This window comes from Citrus clementina, unplaced genomic scaffold (genome assembly GCF_000493195.1).
Source record: "Citrus clementina cultivar Clemenules unplaced genomic scaffold, Citrus_clementina_v1.0 scaffold_6, whole genome shotgun sequence".
NCBI lineage: Eukaryota > Viridiplantae > Streptophyta > Magnoliopsida > Sapindales > Rutaceae > Citrus > Citrus x clementina.
Genome location: NW_006262139.1, coordinates 17,401,591 through 17,421,296, shown reverse-complemented (window position 1 = coordinate 17,421,296; position 19,706 = coordinate 17,401,591). Strand labels below are relative to the sequence as shown.

The window sequence follows — 19,706 nt, the reverse complement described above, 5'->3', positions numbered from 1 at the left end:
GAGTGTTTTAAGGGGGTTTAAAAAACACAAAAAAAAAAAAAAAAAAGTTTCAGCAAAGTGGGCTTTCGGTTTCAGCTTTCCGGTGGAAGATAGATTTCCTTACTGATAATTTGTGGCCGCTGGATGAATGATTTGTCTTAATTCGAATCATGATTAACTGTTGTGGTGTCATTATGTTTAGGAAAATAAAGACGAGGCTTCTACAAATTGGTGAAAAAAGCAAGAGTCAAGATACTGGAATTTGGATTTTTAACTATTGAGTTCTATGTGAGAGAGATTTCGCATACACATGCTCACACACACACACACACACACACACACCACACACGCATATATATAGCTAAATGCTGATGTGCATTAATGGATTGGCCATATGGGTTGGGTCCATGCACAGCTTATATTGCCCCCAGTGATCTATCATTTTTCTTTGTCCGTTTTGCTTTTTATGTTTTCGTTTTCGAGAGAAGTGAGGTAGTGGGAAATGCCTTAAATCAATTTATAAGTCAACTTCTTTTCTTTTTTTATGTCTATCAATCTCATTGATTCACATCTATCCTGGCGTCTTCTCTTGCTTGTTTTCCCATGAATATCAAGTAACAACTATATTGACTACTTAAAATTAATTTGATCATTTTAGTAGTACACGAATATTTAAAATCAATTTGATCATTTTAGTACTACAAGATTATTTTATTATACTGGTCGATGATTTTGTTATTCAATGGTATTTTCGTATAATATAATTGCTCGTATAAAAGTGACACAAAAATGACAGGACTGTGATTGAAAAAAAAAAAAAAAGATCACGATAAATGGTTTATGATATTATTAAGTCCACTCAAATCTTAAAACTTAATCAAGAAATTGATTGATTGAAACAAAGATGTAAATGATTTAATCACAAAATTTTTGTTATCAAATTAAAAAAAAAAACCACCTAATTAAAAAATAATTATATACGAAATTTTTGAAGAGAAGTTTATATACAGCAAATGTTCGTAAATATGGCATGCATGTGATATATCTACACAAGCATGCAACATTCGTAGAGTTAGCCATATTAAGCCTAATCGGAAGGGTGTGCCAATGCCAACTTGCTTGATTTTATCATTCTCCCGAATCCTTTGACGAGCTAGCTAAAAGCACATAATAACAGTTTTCCTTTTCCTTAATCGGCACAAAAGGTTCTTTCTTTAATTATAGCAACTTGCTATAGGACTGAAAATAGTTCCATTTTGGGGGGGTCCATATCCTGTTATGTCATGGATATATTTTGAAAGGACTTCAAGAAATGAGTCACTGTTTTCTGTTACTTCACAGTTTGTCACACGAGGGCTCGACTAGATGCCTTTGCTTTCTCTTAAAGGAATAATATTGTGATGGGTGGATGAAGAGTACTAAATTCGGCTCATGATTCTTTGTCGATTCCATTTTTTCCCGATTAAATATAGGTTTGTAATTGTTTATTACTAATGAAAGAACTATATATGCCAAAAGAATAATGCAAAATTTTATCCAGTGCTCTCTCAACGCAATCCCTTTTCAATTAGATTATTGTCACACTTATATTTATTTATATATGTTAATTGAAAGGTGAGGTGATCCAATAGGCGAAGCATATTCATTATATAATTATCCAAGACTTTTGCAAAGAATAAATATTCATTATAGGTGATTAGCAATGTTAAACAGTTCTTTAGTGCAGATCGTCTAGCTATATATAACTCAAAATTATTTCAATTATGTTGTTTAATTAGCCGCAAATTTTGCATTTTCATAGTGCGGATGGGTACGTGAATGACTTTGATAATTTTCATATGAGTTCTAACCAACAAAGATCCAAACTACTAAATTTGAGCTTCTCTAAACATCTCCATTTTATGCCAATTGAAATGGAGGAAACTCCAGTCACTAAGAGTGATGATTCACTTTCTATGTCTTCATTGGGTTAAATGCCTATATTGGCACTATAAGAAAAATTATTTTTTGTGATTGTTAAATACAGTCAAAATAAGTGAAATGCCATTGCAAATATGTTTTCTCAATGGTTAAAGGTAGTTGCGGGCCGTTGATAATACTTAGGGTAAAAATACTTTTTTTTCTAGCTAGCCGTCGTAAATATACTTTTTGTCGGACAAAATAAGCCATGAAAAAATGATGAATGCATATCAGAACTGATATATATATATATATATATAACCAATGAATAATTTTTATGGTCACTTTGAGCCATCAAAAATACTATTTTCAATTGGCTCTAGCGGTAGTTTTTGCAATAGCACTTTCAATTAAATATGACCATTGAAAATACATTAATTTTGAGGGCCGAAAGTAACCGAAAAAACTAAACTATAGTAGGAAAAATGTCTTATTCCAATTGATTTTGCAATTGAAAATACTACATATTAGTCTAAATAAGTAATATTTGTAAATGAATTGTTCTGCTATAAAAAAACAGTAGCAAAATTAAAGAAAAACTTTCTAACAGTCTTTTGTTAATAATATCAACCGTACATGAATTGGTTACAACAACATACGTATTCTTACAATTCATACCACTACCATGAAACATTCGTAAGAATATTACACAACTTCTCGGTATTGTTAAAAATTAAAACCAACATCAGTATTTGACAGAATGTGCATTTGAATCTTTTTTACTGGAAATTTGCTGAGCTCTTGATTCCCTGCATATGAATATGTATAAACTTTAGATAGAATGAAATTTGATATATATCTATATATATATATATATATAAGGCAGTGCATCAATTAAACGAAATAAGAAAAATGAACTAACCATTAAATTTTATTCATTTGACGCCAAGCATTGAATTCATCTCTACATCTTGTTTTTCCATTAATAAAATGTTGTAGTAATCCAAGCTAAATGGTTTTTATATCCAAACTATAATTCTATTTAATGGCTTTGAAGAGAGAGGATGAAAAGATGAGGAGAATTTAGAATTTATTAATAAAAGATGAGGAGAATTTATCCAAACTGTAATTCCATTAGAATTTATTTATTTGGGCAGCTGTAACTTTTAAGGTACAACACTAAAGTATTTGGTAAATATTAGTTGCTGTAGTTTGAAAACTATGCTGATAAAATTTTTTACTTGTATAATGAAAAATTTATTATATCTTTAATAATTTTATCACAATTATTATTTAAAATTTACATTTACTATATATTATTAACTTTTGTTTTATAGTTACAGTTTTTTTTTTCACAGCGGCTATAACTTAAAAGTTACAGCACCTCAATTCCAAACGCACCTGAATTCTGCTATGATTATGGACTTGGTGGCGTGAGGAGATGGATTAAAGAGAGAATGGAGAACTTGGGGTAACTGTAATTCTATTTAATTATTAAATAATATAATTTAGCCTAATTAAGTTATTTTTACGATGATAAGTACTAGAATTTAGCTAACAAGGATAAAAAGAAGGATGACAATTTTTTTTTAAAACTATTAGATGAGATCAATATTAAAAAAAAAAACTATTAGATTAGATTGGATAAAAATAAACAACCATTAGACAAATAAAAGATTTTTATTCTTGAACAATAAAGAAAATATCACCAAGATTCAATAAGTTAACAAAAAAAAAAGATTTTATTTATGTTGTAATGTTCATAGCTCAAACTCTACCCCCTAGTTAATTATAATACTCATTTGTGACTACCTTGGTATTTGGTCAAAAAAATACAATACTTTTGATTGCCAAAATCTTGCCATTGCAAATAATAGTGGCACTAAAGCCTACTACGGTCAAACATTTCAAAATTTCACTACTTATTCTCAACTAATTTCATATTTGGTTGAAATTAAACTTGTATTATCAATTGTGAAATTGTGTGGTCATAAATAATCATGTATTTTTTAAAAATTTAATAAAGCTATTGAAATATTGTTACATTTTCGATAGTAACTTCCTATCATTAAAAAAGATATTGGCGATATTGATTTCTCCAAAAAAATAAGTATTAGCGATTAATGATAAAATTATTTTTTACTGTTTTTTCCCATCGAAAATATGGGATATTATTTTATTCTTTTAGCGATGAACTAACTTTTTCAATCGAAAATAATCACACTTTCAACTAAAATTTTCCTGTAATTAATAATGTTGGTAAAAAAAGACTATTTTTCTTGGGGTACATTAATTTGCTTACTCTCAAGCAGCCATATATACAATCGCGCAGTGTCATGTCTCGGTTTTGATTGCTAAGTTCTAACTCACATGACACATATGATGGACCCCCCTCAAAGTGTTTACATGGCATGTATTTTTGCTTTCGTAAATTAAATTTCAACTAAGGAAAGACGTCAGCTATGCAGAAGCTGAAGCCATAGAGTGGGGATTACAAGTAGCAAAAGAAGTAGCTTTATCTTCTTTGATCATTAAGACGGGTTGTTAAGAAGTGGATGATTTAGTGAACAAGACAAAGGGCAGCAGCACAGAGATTCTTTTGGATAATTTCATAAGTTCAAAGACAAAGATAGAACACTTTCATAATATTAAAATTCAATACACCCCTAAATCTTATAATGCTCGTGTCCATTCTTTAACTAAATTTGCTTTAGAAAGAAAAGCATCTACTATTTGTCCGGATTCAATACTAGCAAATTTTTTGAATATATTTAAAGTGTCGCACGAATGAAAAATATAATTTGCTTTCCTATTAAGGAAAAAAGAAAAAAAAAAAAAAAAGGGCTTTCCAACGGCCTCTATCCATCCACTGAGCCAGACAAATGATCTATAAGACTGTGATCTCCAAGAAAATGACTTAAATAATTCACTACAAGACAGCAAAAATCCTCAATCTTCGGCAATATTTCTGGTTGAAAAAAAAGAATTAATTATACACTCATTTTCTCTGCATGGCGTGCCGAATGGACACCCACCCACTACACAACTCAGATACAGCGACTGAGCTTTGAAACACATCACATCATTTGTGGAATTGATTGAAACTACAAGTAATGAATTCCTTAAATATAAAAATTAAAATAATAATAATTTAAAGCGGTAGCTCCCTTGTAATGGATTACAGAGATCGGCACCATTAAGTTCCCTTTCCTTTTCCACTTTTTGCAAAAGTGAGGCCAAGGCCGAAAAGGTGAAAAACAGAAAAAAAAAAAGATAATAAAAAGGCTCTTTCTGTTCCCCCACTTTTTTGCATGAAAATTTCTCATGATTTCTTAGGGTTTAGGATCTGACCCATGATTAGGATTTGTCATGATGAAAAGCTAAGATGCGTGTATGTATAAAGTCAAATGAATGAAGAGTAGTTTGGAGTTGCCAAAGCCCAAAAGTGATATTGACCCTGTGAATGGAGGCAGCTAAGGTGTTCAATCGGATATATAAATTAACTAGACTCCAAGGGAATGCCCCAAATAACTATTCCATAATCTGGTTGTTACGCTACCAACCCATGCCTTTTTATTTAAGATAAGCTTTCGGCTGACGGTACGTTTGATTTTGTTGTTAAGAGACGAGACAAAAGCAAACTTACATGATCATCCACTTGCGTTCGTTCGTCATATTTGTGTGCGTCCGCCTTGTCATTTTATTTATTACTGGGTTTTCTCCTCACGTGTCCTACGCTTTTGGACTGACCGAATTCTCTTATCATTCTGGGCTGGGCCTGATTCTTCTTGGTTGAAGCCTTCAACATTTGAAAGGAGCAAGAAGCCCGCTGCTTCTGCTTTCAATTTGATTGTCCGCCGAATTAAAACACGCATCATTCCGCTCATCTCTCCATGAAAGTTTTTGCAGTTCAATCCAGAAACATTTCTTGTTTCAAATTCTTTTTCTTCTTCTCGCCGGATGAACAAAGAAAGAGTTGTGGAAGTCGACGTCCGTAGATCGGAGGTGGTCTGTTGGACGATGATATTTTGATAGTGTCGAACCCTCCTGACGATGGCACGCTTGTTTTGGTCTGTCTATGGCCGGAGAGGTCCGGTTCTGTACATTGTCTCTTTCGCTGAGTCCGTGACCGTCTTAACACTGAGCCGAGTTGGACCCAATCGAGTCATCTCTCCTTCTGAGCATGTCAATTTGTACAACAAACAAATGAGACAGCCTCGGAATTTAAGGATATCCTAAAAACGACTTTGGCAGTTCATGTCTCTTCTTTTACCTCTATCTACACTCCGGATCATAATCCTCTCCTGATATGATATTTATCTGAGCAAATATTATTAATATAATTGATAGTTAATAAATAAAAAGTAATTAAATCTCAATTATTTACTAATAATAAAATATAAGTGGCATAAGATCTGTAAAAAATCATAAGTGCTCCACTTCACCATCTCCTCTTTTTCATCCTTCTTAAGTGACACGTGTTTCCGATTCAACTAAAATTTATTTCTAGAAACTTGTATTACTTTAGGAAAAAAAAATCAAAATAAGAAGAGAAAACGACCACAATCCTCTTACTAAATCTAAATAATAATAAAAAATGGCAACAAACAACAAAAAAAAAAAAAAGAAACAAACAAAACCATCAGCCCTTTCTCTTAATTTGTAAGTATATCCCTTTAAAAAAAAATTTGTAACATATGTTTAACTCCTTTTTGGTTATTAAAACAAAAACGAGTCCATGATTTTATGGTTGATTTGATTTGAATTTTTTTTAACTAATTAATTTAACATAACTCTTTCCTTTTTAAAACTCAACAAGGTACATGCGGATAATTTCAAACACATGCTTTCTAGGACCATCCATCGAACTCTGAAACCATTGACAGAAATTCAATTCAAAATAAATTGAACACGTCACGCCTGAATTATTTTTTCTGAATTACTGGTGAATCACGAATTTCTCAAAAAATAATGACCATATAAGAGCAACCACCGTATCTCACGTATCTAAAATTTAAGCACCCTCGTGATTAGCATTTAACGATTTCGTTGGCACTCCTATTAAACAAATCTATCCAACTATTCATTAATTAACCCTCACGCAAAATCTAATTAATGATTTGATGATTAAACCACACGTCGTCCTCGTGCTTGCACACCTCCATGCATGCGTATTTGCCAAAGACCCACTCCCCCAAATCTTTACTAAAATTACACATAAATACACAATTCATGCTTCTTTTCAAATAAAATCTTAAGGATCCAAACATATAAATAAATAATTCTACTTTTTAGGTAATAGTTAAGTACTACTAGCTAGTAAAATCTCTTGTGCTCGTACAAAAAGTTTCAGGAGTGAACTCTGCTCACACTGTTGAGGACGAAATTGGCTTACTATCGTATGTTTGTATATAGAAAGTATATCTATTATTTATACTCTCATATGATAGATTGTGTGTCAAAATATATGTTGATTAACCATTCATAACAATAACTATAATTATAAAATAAAAAATTTAACACACATGACATGATCATATTAGATGGTTTCATTGGAATTATTCCAACTATAATTTTTCTTCTTTTTGTACCAACCCTTATCAGTATGTTTTGTTATCAAAATTTAATAATTTAATTACGTAAATTACCAGTTTTGGCATTATTGAAATCAATACGTATTACTTACCTTCCTATTATTTTTATAATAGTCAACAAATGCACTATTATCATAATGCAGGATTATAATCTTTATTTTCAATTACATATATTTAGTATTAATTAAATAAATCATATAAACCAAAATTAAAATAATAATAAAAAAATTATAGGTTTCAAGGTGAATAAAAAAATTAATAATAAGATATTTTTCTTATATTTTTTTGTTATTTTTAAATACTTTATTATAATAAATATGTAAATTTTATATTCCTAAGATAAAATATTAAACAAATAACCTATTTACTCCTATTTTCTTTTAAATTTTTATATCAAAAAGTTATTGGCTATTATTTAAATAATAAAACATTAGAAATATATTTTTTTAATAGGAAAAAACCGATAATATATTTAGCTATTGTATTATATCTAAAAATACTGTTGAAACATCTTTGTTTCCAACGAGGTAACTTTAGATACATTGATTCTGGGAATGTTTATTAATGATAATATAAAAAATGACTCGAGTGAAAAAATTTTAAGCTAATATTGTATAATTCTATTAAAACTTAGAAACTCTTGTTATTACATCCAAAAAGGAAAAGAACCGTCCAGTTACAACCAAACCGGGTTCAACTGCCCGGTTCAGAGATTGCTTATATAATTTGTTTTCTTTACATTCCCTCAATTTCTTCTCCATCTCCCTTATCTTTTTCTAATACCTCGCTGTTTCGTCGCTGGTGAAAAAAAAAGAAAAAAAAAAAAGAAAGAAACAAACGAAAACGAACGCACCGACACGTCGGCCGAGAAGACCCGGAGCGCCGGTTTGCAAATCGTTACCGATATTTCGCTCTCATTTTTTTGTATTATCAATTCCTAATATGATCATATGTCTATGGACTCCAAATCTGTAAGTCTCGAAACTCCTCACCCATTCGATTAACATGAAACCCTCAGCTCGTTATGGCACCGTTTCATTTCTCCGAACCCTATAGTCGATCCATTTCCAATTGATTGTTTAGTTATTTATGCTGGATTAGGTTTCTGTTTATTTGGAGGGATTTCATTTTCCAGGAAAGGAGTTAGGGTTTATTCGAATTTGGTATTTTATTTTGATTGGATAAGAAGCTAAGGTTAGGGTTTTCGATTGGGGAAAAGTGAAAATTTTTGGATTTTGTCATATTCTAGGGTTTGATTTGAATATATTATAATAATAGGTGTGAGTTCAGAGGAATGTGTATATTGTGTGTGATTCAGAAGTGGTCTCGCCGGGTTGCTACGATGCTACCTTGGTTAGTTATTCCACTTATAGGTCTATGGGCTTTGTCTCAGATTTTGCCACCGGCTTTTCGATTTGAAATCACTTCACCGAGGCTGGCATGTGTTTTTGTGCTTTTGGTTACTCTCTTTTGGTATGAGATTTTGATGCCGCAGCTGTCAGCTTGGCGTGCGCGTAGAAATGCAAGGCTCAGGGAGAGGAAGAGATTTGAGGCTATTGAATTGCATAAGCTAAGGAAAACTGCTACAAGGCGGTGTAGGAATTGCTTGACTGCATATAGGGATCAGAATCCTGGTGGTGGTCGCTTTATGTGTTCATATTGTGGGCATATCTCGAAGAGACCAGTGTTGGATTTGCCTGTGCCACCTGGGGGAATCTCAAACTCTGGGATCATTAAGGATCTTGTTGGAAAGGGTGGGAAGATATTGAATGGAAAGGGATGGTCTGAGAATGGGTGGATGTGTGGGCAGGATTGGTTAGAGAATGGTAATTGGGTTGGTGGGTCTATTGCCGGGAAGCCTAACTATTGGCGGAAGAATGGTAGTGGCATTTTTGGAGGAGATGAGAACTGCTTGGCGGAGAAGTCTTATTCTGGTGTTGTTATTTTTGCCTGCAAGTTACTGACATCTTTTTTCTTGAGTATTAGATGGCTTTGGAGAAAGATTTTCAGAATAAGTTCATCAAGGGAAGATGCTTCTTCTGATGCTGAACATAGGGCGATGATGGCTAAGAGGGGCGAGAATGTGACAAATTTAAATGAAAGTAGAGGAGAGAAAGCACGTAGAAAAGCTGAAGAGAAGAGACAGGCTAGGTTAGAAAAGGAGCTTTTGGAGGAAGAAGAGAGAAAGCAAAGGGAGGAGGTTGCAAAGTTGGTGGAGGAACGTAGGAAACTGAGAGATGAAAAATTGGAGGCTGACAAAGAGCGTGGCAAGACATCACCAACTGTCAAGGAGAAAGATAGCAAGAAGGAAGCTGAAAGGAAGCGTCAAGAAAGAAGAAAAGAGAAAGACAAGGGTTCTAGTAAGAGCAACTCTGATGCAGAAGAACTGGAGAAGAGATCAGCAGGAAAGGAATGTGATCGGAAACGTGACTTTGAAAAAAAGAGTGAGTATGATCGTCGTGAATATCAGAAATCTCTTACAGATATTGCCAAGGGCCATAGCATAGAAACAGGACATACTGGGAAAAATATGTCAGCAAATAATTATAGCCGTGGAAATGCTGGGACTAGGTATCTGGATCGAATGAAGGGAACTTTTTTGTCTTCTTCAAAAGCTTTTGGTGGAGGTAGTTTCTTTGGAAAGGGTGCTAATACTCATGCTGTTGCAAAAGAAAACAAGTCTAATGGTAATGCAGATCATGTTTACACTTCTACTCAACGGAAAGACTTTTATCCATCGGAGCGTGTAGGTGGGAAATTATTGAATGGGGATGATAAAAGCATCACTCGACCTGTAAGTTGTCCTGCTACAGATTTTGCTTTTATGCATTGTTTTGGGGAATAATCAGTTTTCTTATCAACATATAAATGTATCTGTTAATTTCTTGTGAATTTATTGCCCACGGCATGTTTGCTTCCAGTACTTATGTAATTAGGGACTGATTTGATTCTACATTTGCCTTTCTGATTTACTGATACTTGGGCTATTGTTGCTGGACTTTGCCTAAGTAATGCCAAATGCAATACTGAATTGAATTTCTTGTCCTTACATAATAAATGATCTCTCTGTTATTTTTCTAAACTCAGGGTCTTGGAATCTTAAAGTTAAGAAGTTGTGTGTTATGATACAGTTTTAAGTTTTAGGTTTAGTTAGAATTCTTTTCCCATTGACGTTTTTCAACAAAGTTTATAGCAGAAGAATAATGCTGTTAACTGTAGGTGCTTTCTGATCCACAACCAAGGGCAGCTCCAAAGAAATCATGGCAACAATTATTCACTCGTGCATCACCTGTTTCTTCTACCTCAAATGCAAATGTCATTAGTAGACCAAATCCAAAGGCATCAACAGAAGTTCAAAGTCCACCGTTATCTGCTCAATCATCAACAATGCAAACATATGATAATCCAATCAGTTTTGGGCTTCCATCACCTTTTACAGTATCTACCTATTCTAATGTATCCAATAGTAGTAGTGTAGGTTTCTCTCCCTTAATTGAACCAATTTTACCTTGTGTTGGAGATGGGCATCATGATTTCATACCTGAAGAGGCAGAGCATTTTGAAGATCCATGTTATGATCCTGATCTTACAACCTTGCTTGGGCCTGTTTCTGAGTCACTTGATAATTTCCAGCTGGATCTGGGGTCTGGTTTTACAACTGATGTAGGATTGCAAAAGCCGCATTCTTTGAAGAATGTATCTTCTTCTGAAATCAGCAAGCCATCTCCAATTGAGTCTCCAATGTCACGACTGAGAGTTGCTGATGACAAGCATAAGAGTTCTAATTGGTTTCCAGGTACTCCTAAGACTCAAGATATGCATACATTTCTTGTGGATGATGCAAATGCAAATGAGAAGGGAACATGGCAGATGTGGAATAGTTCTCCTCTTGGACAGGATGGTCTCAGCTTTGTTGGTGGCTCACCAAGCTGGATTTTACCCCCAGAACCGAATCAATCAAACAAGGAAGATTTTATGCACCCTCCTCAGAAAACTATGGCATCACTGTTTACAAAAGAGGACCCTGTTCTTCCTGGCACTCATTCACCTCAGAAGGCTTTTCTTGGTAGTGGGCAGAATGGTGGGACTTTTAGCCCTGTAACTGGTTCAACTGATCATGATCCATGGCTACAGAATGCTTTCTTTCCACCATTGTCAGGCAATGATCACTTTTCTGTCAGATCACCAGAGGACAGTACACTAAATGAAACTATTTACGGGAGTCCTACTGGATCTGCAACCAACCATTCATTTGAGATGTCTCCGGCAAATAGTTGGTCCAAGTGAGTGCATCAGATTTTAAAACTTGCTATGAATTATTTGTTAGTTTAGTGTGCTGGATGTGTATGGTTTGTCATTGTCATAACATACCCTTTATGAAATATGATATTTTCTCACTTGGGAGTTTTGAGCATTACTTTCCCCGCTATTAATGAGTATTTCACGTTATTACTGATGATGTTGTAATAAAAAATTTTGTGCCAAAAATAAAAATTTTTGTGCCAAAATGTGGAGATAATAGGAAATAAAATTGACACTTATCTTCTGGTTTGTTATCCTTTGGATACTAGGGCAGTTGCCAATTTAGTTTATTCTGATACAGAATCTGAACCTCATGGTTCAAAACTATGCTAGTTTTGGATTATTGGCAGATACTGAATGTTTATGATAGGGGTTCAGTTAGTGATTTGATGGCAAAGAAGGTACACATTATGTATCATAAGAAATTGCTTCGATCTTAACTCTTTTTGTTATTTACTGAGGATTCTTACCTGTGCATGGTAATTAAAACCCCAGAAAGGTTACGAAATATGATGCATATGAGTGCTTATAATGTCTATACTGTCCACCCCAATTCCTATTGTACTTTTAAGCCAATAGCTTTTGTGATATTAAGATTTAGGCTAACATTGTCAAGTCTCTCTCACAGTTGTGACATTACATCTGAAACAGTGTTCTGCGGCTAACCATTCTTTTTGGGGAAAGCTGTTGCTTGGAAGTGAAATGTTAACCTTTTTATTTCCTTGATGAATATTTGTTATTTTTGGAAAGTCATGCTAAAAACTCATGTTCTTGGATAATAGTGGTGCAAAATCTAGGAGCATCATCTGGGTTATGCTAATGTTGTATGCATTTCCAGACTCTATGTGTTTTATAAGGCAACTGTCGTTTTTGAGTTAGTTGAATGAATTGCTGGTAAAATAAGCATTTTTAATAATAAAACTATTAACACTGATAGTTGTATTATTACGATGTTACTGAGAGTAGTGCTGTTATTTCATATTACTGATGCCTTTTTACTTTACAGATCCATTGGTGGATGTTTTTAGTTTATAACTCATGATAATTCCTTTTTTTTTTGGTGGTTTATATATATATATGTATGTATGTATGTTTATATATGTATGTATTGATATATATTTCTAAGCCAATTATTACTCCCTCTTTTTTCTTCTTTTCTTGGTTATTCTGTATCTTAAGCTTGGTAGTTTTCTGGGGGTTGAATAATTTTGTAGTCTAAATTGTATTGTTAGCATTCCCAAAATTTTGAGGAAATTATGCAAGCTTGATTGGTCTTTTTGATTAGTCTTTTATGTTGACGTGACATGAATTTACTTGTAGGTTGGGCACCTTAATAATTGGTTTAGATTGTTTTGACATAAATTCATCTTAATTATAATTTGAGTTGCCTCCTTCCCCAACACCCCCCCCCCCCCCCCCCCCACAACCAAAAAAAAGTATTTGCAAAAGTAAAAAATAAAATAAAATCTCACAATAGTTTCCTGATTCTTGTCTTACTTTGTTTTGTTTGGCAGGAAGGAATGGGCGCATGGTACGGGAGAGACTATTGGAAAGTCATTTGTCCCAAGGCCCCATATTGGGGGTTTATTTCCCACCTCAGATGTACAGTCGTCGCTTTGGTCTTATGATTGAAAAGTAGAAGTGACAGTATGAGGGACTTAAAATACACCTCCTTTTCACAAGAGGCAAACAACCTCTTTTTGGGGAGAGTTTAGAATACTGGACACTTGTATCTTCCTTCTTCTATTTCATAAGGGAGATTGACATTTACTTACTTTAGCTTGGATAGCTATACACATGACATGCATTCACTTCTGCATCAGGTAGCTGCTAGGTATCTCACATTTCTTTAAGTTTTTTTAACTTGTGTCCTGCTGGAGGGAAGGGATTCTCACACTTTTTGACAAAATATATTTACAGCAGAATAGAGCAATTCATCCTCTTAGTTGCTTTTCTACCAATTTTTAGTTGAATTGGTGGGATGGTACAAATGCAAGGTGCTTTTGTTTGTAAATTTTTGCGAGTACCCATTTACTCCTCCTTCCATACTTTTTGCCAACAGATTGTAGAGACTGACCTGCTCTTCGAAGCAGTAGGTTGATGGTGATTTGATGTTTCACCCATGGTCTTTTAGGATACCGTGCAAGGTAAGGATGGTGTAGCTGTTGGACTGGTTAGCATGGTCTCGGCACTTTGCTGCTTCCGGCAGGCTATGACCATCTGATAGAAATCCAATGTGAGGATCCACTTGTGGCCGGCCATTGTTGAGCCTGATTCATTCTGTGGTGTGCATTTTGCTGGTTATCAATCAAATACGAGCCTTAAGCTCGGTGCATGTGTTGCGTGTCATTGCTTTGGGTTTTCTTTTTGAGTTTTAGGGGAGGAGGAAATTGCGACATTTACTTGCCTTAGAACATGCATTTAGGAAACAAACTCAGATGATGTGATTGCTTTTAGTTCCAGAGGGGTCAGAAGTTTTACTCCTAGACTGCTGGAGATCATTCAGCTCGCCAACTGATTGGTGGCATAGTTATTGAAGGGCAAAATCGTAATTAAAATCAAACAAGATGCATATTGTGGAATATCTCTGGACAGTATCACAAAGTTGGTAAATCGTCCAAAGACCAAGAGTAAGGCGATGCACGTGCAGTGATTCTAACTAATCTAACCAATGCATGCAAAGTCAGTGTAAATCTTAGTTGGTTAGATTTGTACGGTTCCATAGGATGGTTTCTACAACGTACTAAATCATCAGTTTCTCTAATTTTGAGGACAAGAATTTGCCTCGCTCACAAGCAATTGATTCAACACGTACGGTTGATACATTCTTATTAATACCGCAAGGGTTTTCAGTCTCTCCTGCCCAATTCTCGATTTTGCAGAAATGGTAAAACTGTTAAAAGGATCTCTCATCTGATCTTTTGATGTTTGATTTTTTAATTTTTTTTAAAAAAAGGGGGACACCATCACGTAATCAGGCCTACTAACCTTGACTGATTCTGATATTCCTTTTGGTGTGCTGTATTTTTTTTTCCCAAACAAAAAATAATAATTAGTAATTGTGAAAACGGGATGAACGGACAATTAATAGAATATCCAAGGTCATTGACTTTCAAAACTTGCGTGAAGAAGAACTCCCAATTCTCCTCGATATTTGTTATCTATTTATTTACTATTCTTTTACAGCTTGCGGCCGCTGAGACCCGAGTATAAGTATCGTCACCATCATGATAGACGAATGAAGTTTAGGCGAGCAATATTGATCTTGTTCAAGTACTAATTTCAAAGATGCCTCTCGTTTAAGAAAAAAAAAAAAAGAACGGTAAAATCTCAAATTGATTCTTTTAGCTTTCCTTATTCTCCTAAATTCGAACTTAGATGATAACTAAATAAATCTATTTATTCTCCTAAATTCAAATTTAGATGATAACTAAATAAAACTATTTTAAGACCACTTGGCTAGAGGATCCTATGAGTATCTCTAAGCCAATAATGTTGAAGAATGTTGATCCTCATTTATAGTTAATGGGGAATATGTTCTCACATGAGCCACACATTGATTATGTTTTCACTCCCGCACAAAACTTAAGGAAAAAAAAAAAAAATCTAGTTTTTATTTTAATTTACCTTGCAAAACAAATAAATCCTCGACCTTCTAATGCTCAGTATTTCAGTAGTTCTAAACTGACCACCTTATTATCGGAAAACTTATGAGGGAATACTAGTAACAAACAGAAGAATTGCCATCCCAAGGGTTGAAGGGCTTATCCACTTAAAGCACACAGGAACTAGTAACAAACTTGAAGAGGGAATATAAACAAAGTTAGAGAAGTTTGATTGAACAGAAATGCATGAAAACAAGGGCACATGCTACATAATCTAACAATAGTTTAGGTCCATATGCCTTAACACACCCGTTAAAGACAAAGCAGTGCGACATATCATACTGCACTTGTCAGGACACAACAGATAGAGAAATTACTCTAAACCATAAAATTCCTATGAGTCTTGAGGAGGGGCAATAGGCAATGGGTGTGCATCGCAAGGCGGTAGCTCCTGTTGCTCCGGCAATGGTGCTACTTGTTCCTGGCATTGCTGGCGCTGCTCTCCTTGCCAAGTCCAAACTATGTCCTTGAGAGCCGGTCTTATTTCTTGATTCATCACCTTCTGGTACTCCAGTGTATCTCCACTGCTCTTTTTCACCTCCACCAAGTGAAAAAATGGAGTGATTTCAAAGATTTCTGCATCCATGCCCAACACTCCTTTCCTGCCTTCCTTGGAGCCTTCAATTTTCAGCAACCCTCCGTCTTTCTTCTTCACTTTCAGCCTGAGAAGCTTAGCAATACCTTCCAGCTTCGAGATGATGGTTGAAACAGGCTTATTGGATGTAAATCGCACTTCCTTCCTTTTCTCTCTCTCCTCAAATAAGCCAGACAAGTCAAAGCCTGCAGAGAAGGAGATGATATCAAATGCATTCAAGTTGCAAGGCTTTGCCAATTCATTCTTTGACTCTGCAACAGTATTTGTACTTCCACTCGGACTAAAAGCTGCATCAGCATCCACAGGGGCCCGTTCTTTCTCTTCTGTTTCGGAAATAATGGGCTTCACTAATCCCTTGCGGAACCAAGAATTTTCCATTATTTTGGTCATGGATATCCTTGTATTTGGATTTGGGTCCAAGATCTTTGACAGCAACCTCCGCACTTCAGGGGCAAACCAGTTAGGAAACTTAAACTCTGCCTTACCAATCTTCCTATACATTTCCATAAGATTTGAATCATGGAACGGGAGATAGCCAGCCAGTAGAACATACAAGATCACCCCACATGACCATATATCAGCTTTCGAACCATCATAACCTCTTCTGTTGATAACTTCTGGAGCAACATAAGCAGGGGTACCGCAGGTTGTATGGAGCAGCCCATCTTGATGCTTAGATTCAGCAAGTGCACTCAATCCAAAATCTGAAACCTTCAGATTCCCATGCTCATCCAACAGAAGATTTTCAGGCTTCAGATCCCGATGACACACACCTCTACTGTGGCAGTAATCAACAGCACTGATCAGCTGTTGAAAATATTTCCTGGCAGCATCCTCCTTGAGCTTTCCTTTGGCTACCTTGCCGAAAAGCTCACCACCTTTAACATACTCCATCACAAAGTAAATCTTGGTTTTGCTCGCCATAACCTCATAAAGCTCCACCACGTTAGGATGTCTAACCAGTCTCATGACAGAAATTTCCCGCTTAATCTGATCAATCATCCCAACCTTCAAGACCTTCTCCTTGTCAATAATCTTAATGGCCACACTCATGCCAGTTTTAAGATTCCTTGCATAGTGAACCTTGGCAAAGGTTCCTTGGCCAAGTAATCTCCCTAACTCATACCGTTGCATCAATATACTCCCTTTGTTCTCCATCCCAAACTATAATTTTTATACACAACAAAAGCTACTTACCCAATAGCGCAATACAGATAATATAGGCAAACTAAAGACAAGAATTGATTTCTAGAACACAAAGGGCCTAACCATCTTCACAGACATCATACTTTAACATGACACGTTTTCTCAAATTTCTAGACATAGAGAATATTTGAGTTGGGAACTGCAACGGGCTGCCTACTAGACGTTGAGTCTCATCAAGTATAAAGAAGTCAAGCTCAAACGGAGCCAAAACTTCTGTAACTTCAGAGAAGTAATTTTCGACTTCCAAACACATCTTTCAGCATTCCCTGGCTTTGTTATAAACTATAGAAGCACGCCAGTTATGTTTCAAAATATTAAATCCGGCACCTAAAATCCGAGGCACTAACCTGAAAAAGGAATAAAACAATCAGAATTAGCTAATTGATTTTATTGTAGCCACGAAACATTAAAATTTAAAAATGGGAAATTTAATTACATGCTGGACAGCTGGAGGCCAGTGATATGATACTGTTACTGAATTCTAAAGATGTTTCTTTGAACCGCCTAGATAATAGATATTGAAACTAAAAGCAAGAAACAATTGTAAGCGGTTTAAAAGGACTCGAAATTTCCAATTCTTCTTCATTAAAAAATGAATATCGTGAAAAAAAAAAATCATCACCACTTTAGATCTTTTACAATTGCGAACAAAATTCTAAATAATGTTTCTCACATTGAACTCTTGAAATCAACGTAATTGAGAAAATTCAACAAATTCACGTATAAACACAAAAAAAAATAATAATAATAACAGAGAATACGAACACAAAACAAAAGCAACTCAAATCAGTAAAAGTCAGTCTTTTGAAAAAGAGAAAAAAAGAAAGAAAAGAAACGGGTAAAAGAAAAGAGAGAGAAAGGGAAAGAAACGGTACCGTCTCGGCTCTCGAGTGGTGATTGAGATCTGTCTGTAAGGAAGGAGTGGAGGGGAGAAGATGAGAATGAGAGGCGAGAGCGAGAATGATGAGCCCAGCTGAAAAGGCTCTGAGTTGAAATCGAATTGAAACCCCGAAGCGTTACCACCCCCGGTTTATATTCTGCTGAGCCCACAGAGTCTATTATTATGAATTACGCTTAATTTTATAATCGATTTTTGGGCGTCAGTTACTGCTCGTTTCTGGAATTTACGCAACTGCCACTCTCCCTTATCGCTTGTTAACGTAGGGCCAGTCTGTAATTTACTGTCATCGTTATCTCTTCCTCGGAAGAATATCGTACTGAATTTATAGCATGTTAATCACGATTACATTCCAGCGAGGCATTTTTTTAATTATTTATTTTTAACAAAATTTTGAGTGATATCTTAATTTACCATGTTTGCTTGCTTCTCATCATTTTTATTTTTACTGCTTTCCTTATTATTTATTGTTATTTTGGAAGCAACGCCGGCTATACGATGAAGCTTCGTCCGACAACGGGCAATCAAAAAGACTCGTAACAGCAGCCAATTAGGACGCGCCACCTATGAAAGCAAAGTCTCGGTCTAGATTCGGGTGATACCTTCATCAGTTACTACTGTATGCGCAGTCGTATCTGACAGGCGTCAACTGCTTTTATAACCATACACGTGGCATTTAATCATTTACGATGATGCCACGCCCCACGTTAGGTAATAGGTAGCCAAAAATTCTTTTTACTTCACTTCCTTAGTTTGGTTCGTCTGTCAAAATCTTTGTTTGTTTGTTTGTCGCGGTATCAAGATTCTGGAGTTCTCCCTGTCCGGCCAGTCTCGTCGATCCTTCCCGTTGTAATAAGCAGTCCGAATGTGTGATATCGGGATGTCATAGTAAAATTACATTATTACCCTTTCCAACTACCCAGGTTGTTCATTATATTATTCGTACTTAGCCCTCTCTACTATTGCGATTGAGCGACTGACGACTCTAATTTAAACGATACAATACTTAAGTATTCGATAAATCTTAGTTGTCATGACTTTGAATCGAAATTGATTTAATCGCTACTTATATGATAAAAAGAACTTTATTTATTGTATATTATTGATTTTTATTTTATAATTACGATATTTTTTCATTGCAACTGTAGTTTATAAGATAGGTACTTCAATGGTAAATAGGACATTAGTAGGATTTTTTACTTTATTTTAAGAACATTGAAATGAGAGAAATCTTTTTGGATATAAATTATTGTGCTTTCGAGATATATTCTCTTTTGTTCCCTCAAAATATGTGGGATCGTGTCTGAAAGTTATAATAAAATGATTAACGCCAAGGGTTTTATTATTTAAATATTAATTTGACTCTAATAAATATTTTTTTTAATAAATTGTGCAGAAAAAGTCTTAGTATAAAATTGGGACGTGAACTTTTGCACCCAAAGTTAGGTATTGCATGCCATTAAGCTCCTCTAATATAATTATTTACTAACGTGTAACTTGATGTGGCAATTATAGATGTTGGTTGAATTTATAACTCAAATGTTAAGATTCTTAATATTTTGTTATGA

At 34.8% G+C, this 19,706-nt stretch overlaps 2 protein-coding genes across 2 annotated transcripts; one reads left to right on the top strand and one right to left on the bottom strand.

Moving 5' to 3' along the window:
• Nucleotides 1–8,239: 8,239 nt before the first annotated feature.
• Nucleotides 8,240–13,548, top strand: LOC18039608 (stress response protein nst1). Its single transcript, XM_006429486.2, has 3 exons — nucleotides 8,240–10,266; nucleotides 10,692–11,755; nucleotides 13,289–13,548. The coding sequence occupies exons 1-3, from the start codon at nucleotides 8,767–8,769 to the stop codon at nucleotides 13,404–13,406; spliced, it is 2,682 nt and encodes an 893-aa protein (XP_006429549.1). The 5' UTR covers nucleotides 8,240–8,766; the 3' UTR covers nucleotides 13,407–13,548.
• Nucleotides 13,549–15,588: 2,040 nt separating this feature from the next.
• Nucleotides 15,589–18,415, bottom strand: LOC18039633 (CBL-interacting protein kinase 2). Its single transcript, XM_006429485.2, has 2 exons — nucleotides 18,116–18,415; nucleotides 15,589–17,587 (listed from the first exon to the last, which is right to left on the bottom strand). Exon 2 carries the CDS (start codon nucleotides 17,190–17,192, stop codon nucleotides 15,774–15,776), a length of 1,419 nt encoding a protein of 472 aa, XP_006429548.1. The 5' UTR covers nucleotides 17,193–17,587; nucleotides 18,116–18,415; the 3' UTR covers nucleotides 15,589–15,773.
• Nucleotides 18,416–19,706: the final 1,291 nt, after the last annotated feature.

Excerpts from the sequence above, each read along its gene's own strand:
- LOC18039608 (XM_006429486.2), top strand. The coding sequence starts at position 8,767 with ATGTGTATATTGTGTGTGATTCAGAAGTGGTCTCGCCGGGTTGCTACG. Across the intron at positions 10,267-10,691 it reads ATAAAAGCATCACTCGACCT|GTGCTTTCTGATCCACAACC; the intron begins GTAAGTTGTCCT and ends TGTTAACTGTAG. Across the intron at positions 11,756-13,288 it reads CCGGCAAATAGTTGGTCCAA|GAAGGAATGGGCGCATGGTA; the intron begins GTGAGTGCATCA and ends TTTGTTTGGCAG.
- LOC18039633 (XM_006429485.2), bottom strand. The coding sequence starts at position 17,192 with ATGGAGAACAAAGGGAGTATATTGATGCAACGGTATGAGTTAGGGAGA.